The sequence below is a fragment of the Hydractinia symbiolongicarpus genome, chromosome 5, assembly GCF_029227915.1.
Source record: "Hydractinia symbiolongicarpus strain clone_291-10 chromosome 5, HSymV2.1, whole genome shotgun sequence".
Lineage (NCBI taxonomy): Eukaryota > Metazoa > Cnidaria > Hydrozoa > Anthoathecata > Hydractiniidae > Hydractinia > Hydractinia symbiolongicarpus.
In genome coordinates this window covers 7,923,696-7,939,855 of record NC_079879.1, presented here as the reverse complement: position 1 = coordinate 7,939,855, position 16,160 = coordinate 7,923,696, and the positions used below count along the sequence as shown (strand labels likewise).

General features: G+C 34.4%; 2 protein-coding genes across 2 annotated transcripts; both read right to left on the bottom strand.

Annotated features, from left to right (window-relative positions):
* Window positions 1–6,623: 6,623 nt before the first annotated feature.
* Window positions 6,624–8,606, bottom strand: LOC130644538 (uncharacterized). The gene is made up of 4 exons (XM_057450185.1): window positions 8,378–8,606; window positions 7,668–7,863; window positions 7,407–7,542; window positions 6,624–6,900 (listed from the first exon to the last, which is right to left on the bottom strand). Exons 1-4 carry the CDS (start codon window positions 8,508–8,510, stop codon window positions 6,763–6,765), a joined length of 603 nt encoding a protein of 200 aa, XP_057306168.1. The 5' UTR covers window positions 8,511–8,606; the 3' UTR covers window positions 6,624–6,762.
* Window positions 8,607–9,050: 444 nt separating this feature from the next.
* Window positions 9,051–15,032, bottom strand: LOC130645937 (uncharacterized). The gene is made up of 6 exons (XM_057452063.1): window positions 14,871–15,032; window positions 14,452–14,554; window positions 12,028–12,165; window positions 10,619–10,814; window positions 10,377–10,512; window positions 9,051–10,098 (listed from the first exon to the last, which is right to left on the bottom strand). Exons 1-6 carry the CDS (start codon window positions 15,030–15,032, stop codon window positions 9,958–9,960), a joined length of 876 nt encoding a protein of 291 aa, XP_057308046.1. The 3' UTR covers window positions 9,051–9,957.
* Window positions 15,033–16,160: the final 1,128 nt, after the last annotated feature.

Below are 16,160 nucleotides of genomic sequence, written 5' to 3'. Positions count from 1 at the left end.
GGCAGATCGCGTTAAATTCTCAACCATAAAAGTCTATTTGTCTGGCATACAATATCAAAGCAAGATGCAAGGCTATAAAGACAACATATATCTTCAATGACTAAATTATTTTAGGTTATGCGAGGTGTCCGCAGATGCCATCCCATACTATGAGATTGCCTATTAAACCTGCTCATCTGCACGAAATGTTAAAATTTATTCATGAATCTAAATTTACTTGTCATGACAAAGCATTATTGTCTGCTCTCATCCTTGTCACGTTTTTTGGGTTTTTGCGTGTATCCGAATTCGTTACACCATCAAAAAATTTTTTTGATCCTAAAATTCACCTGTCACCTTCAGACAATGAATTTTCTTCCTCGGAAACAATCGTAAAGCTAACCATTAAGGCATCCAAAACAGATCCATGGAAAGGTGTCACAATTCGTCTTGCTATGATTGAACACAAATTTTGCCCAGTAAAAGCTTTAAGAAATTACCTGTTATTTCGGGGCGCTAAAGCCGGCCCATTGTTCGTTTTATCAAATGGGGATTTTATTACCCAGAAGCACCTCTCAGCATTTTTGTTTGTTAGTCAAATGATAGTTTGCAATTAAATACCCATAGTTTCCGTAATGGTGGGGCCTTTACAGCAGCTTTGTGTGGCATTCCTGAATCAGCCATAAAACCACTTGGTAGGTGGTCCAGTGACTGTTACAGAAGAAATATCAATTTATCTAACAGCGCTTTGCACAAGTGGAGTGGCAACATGGCTCACCTTGATGCGTTGACAAAGTTGTGGGATGTCAATTTCTGATAATTGCGTTATGTTTTTATATAATTGTAAAAGGCTAATTTGCATGTATTTTTTTCTTGTCAATTTGTTAAGCATGCTGAATTATCTCGTCGTAGTTCTCTTCAAAAATATTGCCTCATAAATAATGAATTTTCATTTGGGGAATTTGGGGGTGCTGGGCTGCCGTGGGAAGCCACAAAGTGTAAAGATGTGCGTGTACCCCTGGAAGATTATGCTGAATTAAGTACACGTGCGAGGAGATGAACCACGGTGCCCTATGCAAGCAGGACAGATGACTGGGGAAATAACACCAGGGGGATACGGTGCTGACAGTCAGAGGTGGGGCACCAATAGGTTAATAACAGGTGTGAAATGCATACGAAGCTAGAGCTCATAAAGTGAAGGTTTTGTGAGGTATGATAGAGGAAATGGAATCACAGGAGAAGAGCTCCGGATGTGATTAGTTAAGCCAGAAAACACTACTAGGACCATGTGAGCTTGAGACAACATCTTCTCTCCAGCGTAGCATCCTCACCCGACTCCGCCAAATTATCCTCAGTTTATTGTTACAAAATTGAAATAAATTTTCTACTCCAAGTTTGTGTTTTTATTGGGTACTACAGTAATTAATAGGGTGATACATGCTAGCTATAAGAGCTGCCGAGTGACTTAATATTGAAGACACAAAAGTAGTTAGTAGTTGCTGGCTAGGATAAAAACAACCTATAGCTAGCTAACTATAACATTTGGAAAAGTATGAAAATTCAGACTGTCAAGTTTTCATCACTGACATGTTTTGGGTGAAAAAAGCCTTTTGGTTGCAACATCACCACTCGCTTCTGAACCTGCACTTAAAAAACCTCGTTTAATTACACATATAAAATATCTACTGAATTCCATTACTCTCCCATATTGGGTTTGATTCAAGGCACATTCACGTATAAGAGGTCTCCCTCTGACAGCAAAATTGCCACGGAATAAATTTTCCGCGTTTTTTAACATATAGCTTTTATCGCTTCATTCAGAAGGCAGAAACAAACTAGACTATATTTTCACTACTTTTAACCTTGTACCTTTGCTTTTTTGTGTGCGGAAGCTGGAAAAACAGGTGGAACAGGTGATACAGGGTTTTTATCCTGGCTCTTGACAACACGAACACGCACAGAGAACATTTGCCCATAGTACGTAATTTTATACAGAAAATTTAGCAGTTTTGTTTTTATCGTTGAGAAACTCGACTCAGACTCCAGACTCTTTCCTTCACTAAAAACAATGTTTGTTTTCTGCGTCGTTTTTATGGACACTCCTGGAGATGAAATGAAAAGTGTAGCATAACAATGCATATCGGAAAAGTGGGATGTGGGATGCGGAAAGCTGACCAGGATACGACATGCGAGATTCAAGATGCGGGATGCGGGATGCAAAAAAATCATCGAAATAAAATAATGACCGCGCCAATGTTTTTTTTTTCAACGCACGAAAAACTCGATAACACCCTTAACAAAGTAAAACGAAAAATAACAGAATTTAATAAGATCAAAATAATGTGAATATTAATTTCTATATTTCCTTTTGTTTACTTGGTCGTTTTGATTGGAAGTCAACCAATAACACCAATTCTTGCGGTCGGGATGTTCTCCTTCGTTGCTATCCGATGGGGTACAAAGTGGACTTTTCACGGTCAAAACTTCACAGTAGCAACCTTAATTAAACAGAATTTACAAGCAAAACGGCGTTAAAATGTCGCAAAATGGCAAATATTAAGCAGTATCTAAAACATATTAAAGATTTGACTAAAAAAAAAAAGAATTCCATGAAAAATCCAGTATTGTAGTTATGAAGGTTTCACCACAAAAACATGATTACGGCATTTGTACATCATTTCATAATGGCTGCTTAACCTGAATACTGGCCCGTGATTGGTTCATTCCGACCGCAAGAATAGGAATCCATACTAACCAATATATTAACGAAACAGAAAGGTAAATTTACAATCCAACTGACCGCAATAATTTATGTCTGCTAGTCAGGTGTGGCTTTAAGTCTTCTGGAACAGTTATTAAAGTCACAAAAAAAATTTGTCATGTTTAGACAGGTATGAGTGGTTAAATTGATAATATACTTTGGTAAAATTGGGTGATTGTGTCAGCTTCTTCGATTTCAGACTGACGTATTTTCTTTTCGTTTTTGAGAAAACCACCAAGTCGTTTGGCTCTTTAGTAGACCGTTTGCACAGTACTTCCCACCACAACCGTAACAGCTTAAAACATTCGTGTGACAAAATTTCAACAGCGTCAGTATGTAGCTCTGTGGATTTGGATCAGGTCTTTTGAGTGGTAATAATGTGGTATGAGTTGTAAGTGTGGAATGTGTATCGTTCGTTTTAGACTGCAATAAAGTGCTGGTAGTTGTGGTAGTTGAAGAGGACACAGAAGTTCTTGCAATCTGGTTGAATGTTGCCGTAGTTTTTGTTGGTTGTGGAGAAACAACAAAATTTTTAGGCGTGGATTTTTGTTCGCCTTCTCTTTCCATTTTCCTTGCTGTGTTTCTTTGGCTTTCTTTTGTCCTGCACCCCTCTCCTTGCTAAGTTTTGCCATTGTGTTCAGCTTAACTTTTTTTGCGTTGCAAGTTTGTACAACCGGTTTTGCTACATTGTTGTAAATTGCAACTGATAAATGGCGCAAATACCGAAACACTTGAAATAATAGCATTTGTCATGTGTGCATATATTATTAGCATTAGAGCTATCGTCGTGAAGAACTTTGAAAGCGTCATTCTCGGTGGTTTTATTTTTAACGAAAAATGTTGCTCCAAATCATTTCACAATTCTGCTTTCAGTTTAATCAAAGCCGCTTCTCTCTTGATTTCTTCAGGGATGGATTCTGGTGTATTTTGAATATCCAAATCATGAAAATATGTGTCATAGTTGAGGGTTGGCTTCCTTTTCGTTACAACTTTAGTTTCATCACTCATGATAAATTTGTTAAATTTGTTCACTGCTGCGAATCGCTGTGCAGTTGACATGATGTAGTATTTTTTGTTGTGATAAAGAATTTAACTCTATATTTTTCCACAATCCTCCTATCAGCTGTAAAAAAACGCAATTTGATGATGCACCAAAACCGTGTCCAAGTTCTACAACCTTTTTTTGATTAACCTAAATGTCCTGAAAAAGGAACGTTACAATAATTGAACGTTGTGTCATATATCATCCATCACATTTTACGTTTCATCCTAGCTTGAAGTTTTTCGATTCAATTTTATTCTAAACCACCTGATTATATAGAATTCACCCACCTTTCCCAACGAGAGCAAGTTCTACTTTATAACCTTGCTTATTTACTTCGTCTTGGATCAATTTGATGGTCCCTTTTAAATTTAACTTGCCAATACCTTTGCTTCTCTTGACCTTAGAATTAATTGATTCGTTGTTATTTTGTGTGTAATCTGCTAGTGGATTACCTAAACCACACGCTGTGCAGGTGGAAGCCAACATAGATGTCCTTACATGTTCTTTTTTATACTGATTCATGTATTCAATGCGTTCAAAATTCAGGATCGAGTTTCACAGTACAAAATAATATTCACAATGATAAAAATAACAGCTTGCACTCATACAACGTCTCAAACGCACTACACTGGCAAACTATTCGCGCATGATTCGCGCATGTTTTCAGTCAATTAATTTTCCTGATCCATTCGGTCGGTAGATCGTAGTTTGTAGCGCCTGGTTTCTACATCTGGTTTTTAATTAAAAGAACAAAGGCAAGGTTTTTCTTACTCAATGAAATAAACACTCACACATAGACTGGTTTCTGCAATATCAACTATTTCAATCACTTTTCAGAGTGTATAGCTCGAAAGCACTACTTTTTCAGATCGGAGGCATTTATATTTGTTGCTTGATATGTCAACCTCGCAAAAGGGTGCATAAAAGTTCTATGTCAAACAAATCGTTTCGTATCACATTAAGTTCACCAAGAGAAAAAAAATCAAGTAATGCATTTCTAACAACTGACGCCAGGATGGGACGGTGATACGAACATTCTTTTGTATCGCCGTCCCGGCGTCAGAAAAGGTACAAGATGCCCTGGGAACGAGGTTGGCATTTCTAACTGTTGTATTCTTTATAGAAAAATTCTGGCGTAGTTTATTTTAATGTCTACGCGATGCTCGGTAACGGCAAGGTTAGTATTTTATTTTGATGAATTTTTTGCATCCTGCACCCCACTTCATTTATCGCTCATCTCGTATCCCGCATCCCAATAGGTCATCCTGATAGGTCATCTCGATAAGTCATTCCGATAGGTCATCCCGATAGGTCATCCCGCATCCCGCATCCCGCATCCCACTATATCAAAAATTTCCGACTAACATAGAATCTTTACACTACGCAACGATCCACATTTAGATTTTAGATTTTTCTTCTCAGAGATACCTTTTTGTTCAATGGTGAGCATTGGTGATATACCTTTTTGTTCAATGATTCTTCTCAAAGTGGAAAATGAAAATCTTACTCTTAGGCCAGCTCTACAGGGTGAAACCTGTCTTTTATATCTAACAGTTATGGATATTTTTCCGCGGTTATTAATAATAAATTCACCTTCAGTGGTAGTTGTCGACTTTATGAAGGCGTGTCTGTAAGAAAGTACCTTGATTTAGCGGGAAAATTGCCATAGATGGTTGCACATCGCCTATAACACATTTGATTTGTGTATGATTTCCTTATCACCGGTACAAAAATTCTTATTAGAAAAGCTATAATTCGATCTCCAATAAAATATTTAGTGCTTTAGCACTTGCCATTGTATGCATGATCAAGTTATTTACGACTTCCATGTTTAAACTTCTGCATACCTTTATAATTCCATACCTTTTATCTGACATTTCGTTTTTTCTACACGCTCTGCATCCGCGTATCACAGTGTTATAGACAAACACTTGACAAGGTTAACTGAAACATGCCAGTCTTCGTAATACCACCCCTCTTATTCCTGTTCATTTTTGTGCGCGAAATAGAAAGGAACGCTAGAAGGATACGCAATTAAAAATAAAGATTAGTGACGAGTTCAATTTAGTTCGATTAAACAGTGTTAAAATACATTTACGAAGAATAGTCAATGAACGAGGGCGTATGGGTGGAGATTTTTATTCTTTATTAGAAAAAGTGTTTTTTTGAAAACTAATTTTTTCTGACGCCCCCTTGTTTAACATGCCATTTTTAACTTTTTAACTTATTTTTAAATCCAAAATTTAATATTTTGGATGCATTTAAATTTTTTTTCAAAAATTATTTTCACTGCCTGCAGAACAACTACAATGACTGTGGACCTGTCTTAATAAATCCCTTTCCTACAGGGCGTGATTTAATAAATAGAAGTGGAGATTGGAATATAACTGATAACGAGAGCTTCACAGAGCTTAGGCGGTTTATGCAGCATGTTGATTACCTGTAGTTAGAAGGATAGCAAAAGAGAAGGAGAGACATCTTTTAAATTTCTAATGTACTAGGCTCCTTACGTGATCTTTCTTCTGTTAAAATTTTAAAGCTTACTTCCCGCGCATAATTATTCGAAATTTGAAATGCGGCGCGCAATCAAGCTTAAAGCGGAAATCTTGTAAAACTTTATCTTTCTAGCCTATAGCAACTTGACTTTGAACATGCTACTACTTTTTTGAAACTAAAACAAAAGTTGCTTAGCATTGTTTTATCGATACATATATGTTAATAAAATTGAAACTTGGAATGTTTTTGTCAAAATTTAAAAAGATAGAAGTACTTAAAGTTGTACAGTTGCTTATAAAAAATACAGAGCTTGTAAATGTGTTTGAAATAAAATCAAAAAAGTGAACATATTTCTTTTAATTTAGCTATCAACATACATATTCACGTGTAAACAAATAGATCCGCCAGCGCTTGATTTGAAAAATTGTTGCGACGAGTCCTTTAAATGTTAAACTTCTAATAGTATATCTGCACCAGTAATTTAACTTGGTGTTCCCTTTAATTCTCTCCTTTCCTTCGCAGCCACGCCCCACCATTCCACTTGGGCAAAAAGCTTTCCTAAACTGCTAACAATATGCGAATTCTCAGTTGTACCCTCTTCAGTCACTTCTTTGTGCGCCTATAACAATATAAAAGAGAAAAATAGTTAGGACATTTTTAATTTTCAGAACCAAAGAAATTCTCCTGAGTTGCCCTCATTTCTGTGGTAATTTTTAACACTCCAAAGTTTTTACCCACCGACAGCAACCTGATCCTTAGTGCAGTAACTCAAGAAATTACTTCTCTATGGATATGTTTTCTAGAACTGCATTTATATTTGGAAATAGCTTGATTTTGGGATTTAGGAGTTAAACAGAAGGTAATTCAAAGGTAAAGTCAAAACCGTTTTTTTACGTGAATAAACTTTCGCGAATAATTATTTTGAACTCTTCTCTCGCAGCCTCGCTCGCAAAAGTTTCGCCAATTAAAGTAACTGCAACAGAGAAGAAAATGACAAAAAAAAAATAATCCTTAAAAAGGAAGACAAAAATTGCCACTCTAGAGAATCCAATTAAGATTTCGAAATGTATATGCCTTCTTGAAAAAAAAACACTTTAATTTCTAGCTACGACAAGGTATACTTACGGTTCCAATAGCCACGAAATGCTTGACGGGTAAACAACCCATTTCACTTAGGAATGGACGAGCTGCAGCAACTGCAAAGCAGCCTCCTTGAGGACCCATTGAATAACTGATGATACCACTCGGTTTGTACTCGAAACTATAATCAGTAATATTAATTAGACAATTCAAAAATACCACATTTTAAGGCGATATTCACACTTTAAAAGCGACAGAGAGTATAAGACCTGAACAGAAGCGTTAGAATTAAAAAGAAACACTTACTTTGCAGGAGCAATATGGTCCATTGTGTTAGTGAGACCTGATGGCATGGTTCTGTTGTATTCCGCCGTGAGGATCAAGTATGCGTCTGCTTCTTTTGTGATAGCGTTGAGCCTATGCAAAACTTCGGGTGCCTTTGATTGGTCAGGGTACCAATGAATGGCTTGCTTCAGTACAGGGAGGTCGAATTCTTTAGGGTCTGAAATAAGACAGAACATTTTATGGTATCAATTCAATCAATACCATGGTCAGTTACTTTACACATATTTATAATTGAAAGGAAAGGTAAAACGGAAAAGAAACAAAACAAACACAAATTCCTTAAACTACGGTCAAAAATCAAAACAGCCTGGATACGAATTGTTATAAAAATTGCTCCCATGCCTTAGAAAAAGAATGAATTGGGCTAACGATACCAACCATAAACCATCTAGGTCTTTTCCTTGGCCACCGATTGCAACTTAAATTGCAACTATTTTTTTGGTAAAAAAATACGATGCTTCCTGTTTTCTTGTCGGAAACAAAGCAGTTGTTTAATTTAGCCTAATAATATTACAAAAACAGTGTCAAAACTAAAAACTTTGATATAATCATTATCTTTAGCATTTCTTTTTCCAGTCCGGTTTCACAATTATGGTATCACATTGGCCAACTTCCAAACGGCTGCTGAATAAAAGTTTATAATGGACACATTAGCCAAATTAAAAACATACCAACGAATTTTAGGGTGTGTCCATTGGGCTTTAACTTTTCATCAAATGTTTTCTGGACCAGTTTCATTATTCGTTCTGCCAACCTCCCTTCTCGAACAGATGATACAATCGCAACAAATTTAAGACCAGTCATGATTGGTGGTTTGTTTATCTACTAAAAAATAACAACAAATATCTTTAAAAAGCTGAACCCGAGGTTACTGATGGAAGAGATACAGAAATAAAACTATGTTATCTTTTTTAAAATTATCAACATATAAATCTTTAACGTAGTTTTTAATTCAACTGTTTCACAACTCGTTGTAGGTGTATAGTTGGTGCAACTGAATAAAACACAGGTCATAAGAAAGTATATGTATATACAAATAAAGAAACACCACATGGCTTTAAGCTTGCTATAGAATTCTTTCTAACTAAGAACAATCGTTATTTAATCAGTTCCATAGTTAACATATCTTTGATGCTTAAGAAAAGCTTACTTTTAATAAAAAGGTTTTTTTTAAATTAAAGTAGTTCACAGTGCGTTTTCTCAGATCATAAAGGTTTTAATTTTTTTCAGATTTATAAGAATTTTTTTCAAAGCAATTTTAGTTAATAAAACAACTCTGTTTTTTGATTTTCTAATCTTAAAATACTTATAACAGAGCTCATGGAAGAACAGAAGCGTCTCATATGTATTTATATAAATATATTACTAATTTTTGAACAGCTATTCTTTATAAATATTCGTAATAAAAAAAGGATTTAAACCGGATTGAAATTAACCTGACCCTGTATCCTGTACTTCGGTGACCGTGATGTCGAAGCGCAAGAAAGTTGCTTGTATAATAATAATAATTAAAATTTTAAACAAGCAGAAAAATTCTGATGAAATGGTAAAACATTAGCTAAAAAAACATCAAAAACTTAAAAAAAGTTATTAAAATTTTTTTTTCACGTCCCACCTTTGCACATTTTCCATCTCACAAAACTAAAAATGCACAAAAATCTTTGTTTACAACGAACTGGCGAGACTTTGAATTTTTACCAGTTGCGGTTTCCTTTAATCTTTTTCCAAGACAAGAAAAATTTAACCGTTCAGTTGGTAAGAATCGCCAACTTTAGCGTTTCTTCCTAAATAAAGGATACATTACGACAGAAAAGCTTAAAAAAGGAAAATTTCGGATTTTTTAAAGAGACATTTCACTGTGTATTTCCGCCTTTAAAAAAACAGTATTTAGTTTTATTGCATGATTTATCATGTTGCCATGTGAAGCTTCGCAGTTTTGTTAGCTCCGTGGCAAATGGTCTTGACTCACAGACACAACTAAGATTTGACCAGTGTATAATACAGAACAATAAAATAAAAGTAAATAAAAGTAAATAAAAGTAGAACTAAGAACAATTTACAAGTGTATAAAAAAATTATAAATGGAAAAGATTTTATATCCTAAGTTAAAAATTTATAAATTTCAATTTATTCTTCCAGTTAACATTAACACTAGGTTTTGTATAAGTTTGACATTTTATCATTTAGACCTTTAATATAATTATTACAGCAAAAAGGTTATGCAAAATGGTAGTAAGAGAAAACTATATATCTACTTCTTAGGAGTACCCTCACTTTCGCGTAGATTTTTAGCAGCTCTACCCCACCAATCGAGTTCATCAAATAATTTCTTTAGGTCTTTTAATATGAATTGGTTTTCTGTCTCTCCTAAATCACTAACTTCTTTGTGGACCTGGAAAGAAATTGAAATGCTACTTAAACAAGATCTTTTCCAAAATCAGATTTAAATTTTCCCATTTGTGTGTATACACAAGTGTATAGAACTCCTAAAGATTAAAACAAAAATAATAAAAAACGTAAGTAAATATTTAATATTCAGATATTTATTGTCCCTGTTTACATTTTTTCATTGGTAAAAGTTTCCAGTTGACATACAAAAACGTGTTTAGTAAATCAAATAAAATTTCATCAGAAGTGCAAACATTTGTCAAAAAGTAATTGTTCACTTACGTTTCCAATTGTGACAAAATGTTTAACAGGAATACAACCTATTTCAGACAAAAAAGGCCTGGCACTAACACATGCCAGCCCTCCTCCGTTTGGACCCATTGAGTAACTGAGCAAACCACTGGGCTTAAATTCAAAGCTAAAAAATAAAAGTGCAACATGGAACAGTGAAGGAGAACAACAAAAAAAAAAATGAAAATAACAACTGTTCTAAAATGATCTCAGTATTCACAAAGTAGTTATACCTGGGTGGGGGTAGATGATTAAGGGTATTTGTTAATGCAGGCGCCATAGTTCTGTTATATTCTGGGGTAACAACGAGGTAAGCATCAGCATCTTTAACTAACTTGTTCAAAACATGAAGAGCTTCAGGAGCTTTTTCTTGATCAGGATAAAAATGTAATGGTTGCTTTAAAAGAGGAAGATTAAAATCCTCAGGATCTATGGCACAAGAAAATATAGTTACACAAAACATCTAAACGTTGACTGCAATTTAGGAATAATTTACTAACAGTGTAACAGTAGTGGGTTATAATCAATAGATTATTACTGTTATTATTTAGGATGTATGTGGCAATTTGCAAATCGAAAATGTAAAATCCCATTTTTCTCATCAATGTGAACAAGAGATCAATATTAAGTGGCCTACAGTCCTTCCAGAACATAGTCACTAAAAGGTTTTTTCTCTGCAGTTAGGAAATCTTTGCAAACTTTATTTCTAATTTGAATGTTCACTGTGTATATTTATCAGAAATTTAATCTGTGACCATGGAATAATGCACACACTTGTTTTACCATACATTTATCATCTAAAAGAGTAATTAATCTTAAAAAAGTTGTTAATCTTCTGAATTCATTCATTTTAAAGAATACATGTTTTTTGCTAAAATGCTTTAGCAGTTTTTTACCTAAGGTAAATTGTAGAATTCAATTGTAGAATGATGCAAACGCAGGGTTTATGGCTATATGTTTTAAAATATTTTATTAAACATAACCATACGGTTGTCTTAAATGTTTCTAAGGAGACAGTACCAGTTTCCAAAAAGCAAAAACTATAAATGCCTAATTCTAGATCTCCTAAACTTTGGGTAAGTTTTATAAAAGAAACTGAAACAACATTAAATGATCAACAGTTGAATTTAAGATAGTGTTTGCCAAAGTTAGTTTACTCCTTTTACAATTTCTAAATGTAATACATGGTGAAAAACAATTCCAATAAATTTTCATTGTCCATTATGCAAGTTTCAATACAATGTATTATTATTATTATTATTATTCATATTTATTTACAGGTGTCCTAATCAGGGTTCATAAAGACAATCCTGGTATCAATAAGGTTCCTGTACTATAAGTATGGTTCCTGTACTATAAGTAACACATTGTATGAAAACTTTTCATAAAAAAAGCAAAATCTGGATTGTTTGTAGGGAGGGAGTACTTTCTCTGTTTAGTCAGAATTGTATTACAGGCTAATAAACAAAATTCTAAAACTTTGCATTGCAAGTACAAGCAGATGCAAACAAACTTTTTCTAAAAAAATGGGTTTAACTGAATCAAAAGGTTTTCAAACTGTATGATTGCACATGTTAACTTTTTTTACTTATTGTTTTTCTGCACATTTGATTATATGCTTATTTGAAACAAATCAACTTACCTAGCACTTTTATTTCATGACCTTTAGACCCAAAAGCTTTGGTAAATTGATTCTCAACTAGTCTGACAACTTTATCAGCCATGCGACCAGTACGGACCGAGCCAATGATGCAAAGCACTTTTAGACCGGACATAACAACTAAGAATAAATTAGATAAATAAAAAACAACAACAACAACAACAACAACAAGAAACAATTACAAAAAATATGAATAATGAGCATTTCTGTTACTTAAATTTCTCATAAAGGATGATAATAGCTAGTATTTTCTATAAAGCTTTTCTTTTTTTCAAAAAAAGAAAAAAACAATATATAACATCAGTTTAATAATTTGTATTAATATTTACACTAGAATTAAGATTGCAGTAACCCTTTTTTGGCTGTCCAAATAGCTAAATTATTTACTCAGTGTTTTATTTGTGCCATTTTTTTTACTATTTTCTAAAAATATAGGGCTTAATACATAATAAAATGATTTCAACTTAACACCAAAATAGCTGAGTCAACGGAAATTTCTATTTAAAAATGTATTGTAAACAAGAAAAAAAATCGGCTTCTAGGAGCTCCAACTTTTTGCAATCTTGTTATTTTTCATCAGCTTCTGTTTTTAAATGAACCTTGGGTTAACTCTGTTAAACAGTGTGCCAAGTTTTTTTGTTCATTCATATTTTTTTAACAATCAGGCTTCTCATTTTGAGGTACGCGATTGCATTCCTATGGCTTATTGCGTACCTGAATTACGTGAGGTACAAGAAGAAATAAATCTTTTTAGGGCGTCTTTTTAGGGCGTCATTAAAAGGCTTTTGCAGCATTAAAATTTTAAAATTATCACAAAACAGGAGAGTGTTACGGCAAGCATATTCTGCCTTGCTTTTTTATAATATTTTTTCTTTATGGTAGACCATCTCAGCAGTAGCAGCAGTGTTACACTTTAACTAAACAAATGAGGGTGTTATGACAATAATAATCTGTCTTGTGTTTCACTTGTATTTTATTATGTAGCACAATTCAGGCCGTTTCTACCTGTTACTTTTGCAAGAGTAAAAAAAACCATTTCCTGCTTTATTTCGAACCTCAAGGTTAAGCAATTTTATTGCTTCAAGTTAAAAGGCAAACAAAATGCATGCAGGAAATATGTACAAAGGGCGGATCTGAGGACTGGCAAACCAGTGAATTTCACGGCCTAACAAATACTCATTGTCTGTCTGTGAGACAATTTAAAAATTAGGGGTTTGTAACGAAAAACAACATTATAATCTCATCTATAATCATAGCAACATGCTAACAGTGGGACAAGGAGGCATGAAATAGTGATGCAGGAAATATGTACGATGGGAGACATCTTGTGGAATTTTCTATGGGCTAACACCTAGTTTATATTATAATTATCCAACTAAGGAAAGTCTAGATCATGCAGCATCTTATTAAAAGATTTCTGCGCTTTTGAATTTCTGCACTTTTGAATGTCTATTGCAAAATGACCACCTGTTTTATCAGACTTTTTGTCTTCTATCAGTGCTGTCATAGTGCCTGTAAAAAACTAACCATGTTGGCGTAACGGGTTGTTGTTGGAATATTATAAAGTCAAAAACAGTTTCCATGGCCTTAGGTTTTTGCCTTTTGTGGTTGGTTCTTTACTGTGCTTTTGGCCACCAAATTTAAGGTAAAATGCCCTGTAAATACCCAAATAACCATCTCTTAAAAATCTTTACTGTGTCTGTAGAAATGTCTCCAGCTGTAGAAGAAAAGAACTGTAAAAGAAAATCTCTTTAAGTAAAGTTTTCTCACCTGTGTATTATCTTTCTTGAAATTCGTAAACATTTTTCTATGTATATATACATTATTATATACTTTTTGCAGAAATTTTTAAAACTTCAGGGCTTCTTTTTGCGTTTTCAAGTGGATTTAAATTCTAAAATTTAATATTAGGAGGGAGGTACACGTTAATTTATGTACACTGTGTAGCTAGTAGGTTGCTAGCTAGGCATACAATTCATTAAGGCTTCTTATTTTTCATTTTTCGGTAATTTTTCTAAGAGGGCAGTGCAAGAGGGCTGTGCAAGGTGCACCAAAAAACATGGTTAGTGTTTAGTTAGCTATAAGAAGCACCACAGAAAGAAAGGTGCTGAGTACACAAGAGAGACATGCATCCTTTCTTCTAATGTATGAAAAACATTTTTGGACGAACCACAGAATATAAAATTTTCACTATGCCCAACAGGCTCCACCTTTTAGGCCAGTATAGAACGAATATCGGCCCTCCAGTTTGGAATTCCTGGTGCAGTGACTTCTCTAGCAGCTAGCTAGCTGAGGATTTTAGAAAAGTACACTGTGTTTTATAGCTGAACATCCGGGTTTACGTCAGCTAGCTATACATTAAAGAACGAAAGTGAAAGTAAAAGACAAAATGTGAATTGTGCGTACCTACCATTGACAAGATAAGCAGTGATGTATGTTGCCCCACCCCCCTTCGCTTGCAAACAAGATTTTTATTTAGATGCTTGAGAACTTCTCCGCAGATTATATTCTAGTCTAAAGCCGGTTTTTCACTAAGCGGAATTTTAGTGCGGAGGGGAGCGGCCATAAGTACGCATGCTCAGAAGTTTTCTGTTCCTTTCCGCGGAAAATTTTCTCGAAGTGGAACACAGCCTTTATCACGTGAGTATAGGATTTCGTTCCGCGGGAAAGTAGAATCATGTTTACCTCTTTCGTTGCGTTTTGTGCGGAAACGACAGAAAATTTTCTGTTCTGTTCTTGTCCGTTCTGTTCCGTTTTATATTAAAATTTGAAAACGATAAGTTCTTTTGTTTTAATAAAATGCTTAACTTAGTTTCCAGTAATACGGTCTGGTGAGAAAGTTCTGCTAGAAAAACAAGCTTAAACATTAACCGGTAACCGACGAACTTGTCAACAAATAGTTTTAATCGCCCTAGGCTTCCACCCCGCGTACCTGGAGCCAAATGGAAGAGGAAGACAGGTGAATGACTGTCGATATCACATAACATTATGTAATACTACAATTCCTGTTTTCTGTTTGTAATTCATTATTCCTTTACTGTGCCCCTGCCTCCCCTTACCAATGATTTTGCGTTCCATGACTTATTTTTCATCTACAATACCCTACAACATAAAATTTATTACAAGCTGGCTACTTTACACTCTAACACTAGCTATAGCTAGTAACTGAAAAATACCAGGCTAATATTGTAGGTGCAGATTCGTGCAATAACAATTAGTTATGTCATATATAAAACATATTAATATTTCCTAGTGTAAAGAGCTATTTAATAAATTATGGATTAAACTGGACAATAGTTTACTATAGCTAACTAGCCATATGCTGTCTATCTTACTATCGTAATAAATGTCGTAGCGAATGTCTTCTGCGTGTGTGGTTTAAATACTGGTTAAAAAGGTGAATAATTATTGTGCATTGTGTGCAGCAAGGTTAACCCAGAATATGTTCTTTACGTAATTTGTTATACAGCAGTACTGTAGAGCAAGTCCTGTCAAACCTGTCATGGCAGCCACTTAAGGGAACCAAAAATGTTTTAGGACAGGTGGCCATTACAGAGAAAACTTTTATTTTGTTTGTCTAGGAAAGGTTTTTGATGTTACGGTTGTTGGCATGTTGACAAACAAATGTAAATTGATTGGGATCGAAATTACAGGTTTAATATGCAATGAATTGCACTTTCTTCTTACCAGCACCCTTAGGTGACAACCGTATTCTCTACCCATATTGTTTTCGGTATAGCCATCAGACAATTAAGGGTAAAAGCTTGTATTAGGAACATGGCCTGGGTCACTCTAGTTTTAAGGAATGGATATTTTGTTTAATGTTGCATTGATTTGTCTATGTATTAAAATCACTGGCACCCTTAGAATAAGTGTTATCTCCACCTATAGTTTTTATATTCCATAGCGGCATTAAACAATTACAATATCTTTCAGAAGCTTGTAGTAGAAACATGAGTAGGGCCACTCCAGTGATAAGAAACACATCATTACTTTATGTTTAATTAACATCAATCTGCAATAATTTTTTTTTCTTCCTACCCCAAATCTAAACCATATATAAATTGATCTAATGGTTAAAGACGTTAAATTTATGGATAAATGTACCAAAAAAT

Excerpts from the sequence above, each read along its gene's own strand:
- LOC130644538 (XM_057450185.1), bottom strand. The coding sequence starts at position 8,510 with ATGACTGGTCTTAAATTTGTTGCGATTGTATCATCTGTTCGAGAAGGG. Across the intron at positions 7,864-8,377 it reads ACACACCCTAAAATTCGTTG|ACCCTAAAGAATTCGACCTC; the intron begins GTATGTTTTTAA and ends GTCTTATTTCAG. Across the intron at positions 7,543-7,667 it reads GACCATATTGCTCCTGCAAA|TTTCGAGTACAAACCGAGTG; the intron begins GTAAGTGTTTCT and ends TACTGATTATAG.
- LOC130645937 (XM_057452063.1), bottom strand. The coding sequence starts at position 15,032 with ATGTTATGTGATATCGACAGTCATTCACCTGTCTTCCTCTTCCATTTG. Across the intron at positions 10,815-12,027 it reads TCATGAAATAAAAGTGCTAG|ATCCTGAGGATTTTAATCTT; the intron begins GTAAGTTGATTT and ends CTTGTGCCATAG. Across the intron at positions 10,099-10,376 it reads ATTTTGTCACAATTGGAAAC|GTCCACAAAGAAGTTAGTGA; the intron begins GTAAGTGAACAA and ends ATTTCTTTCCAG.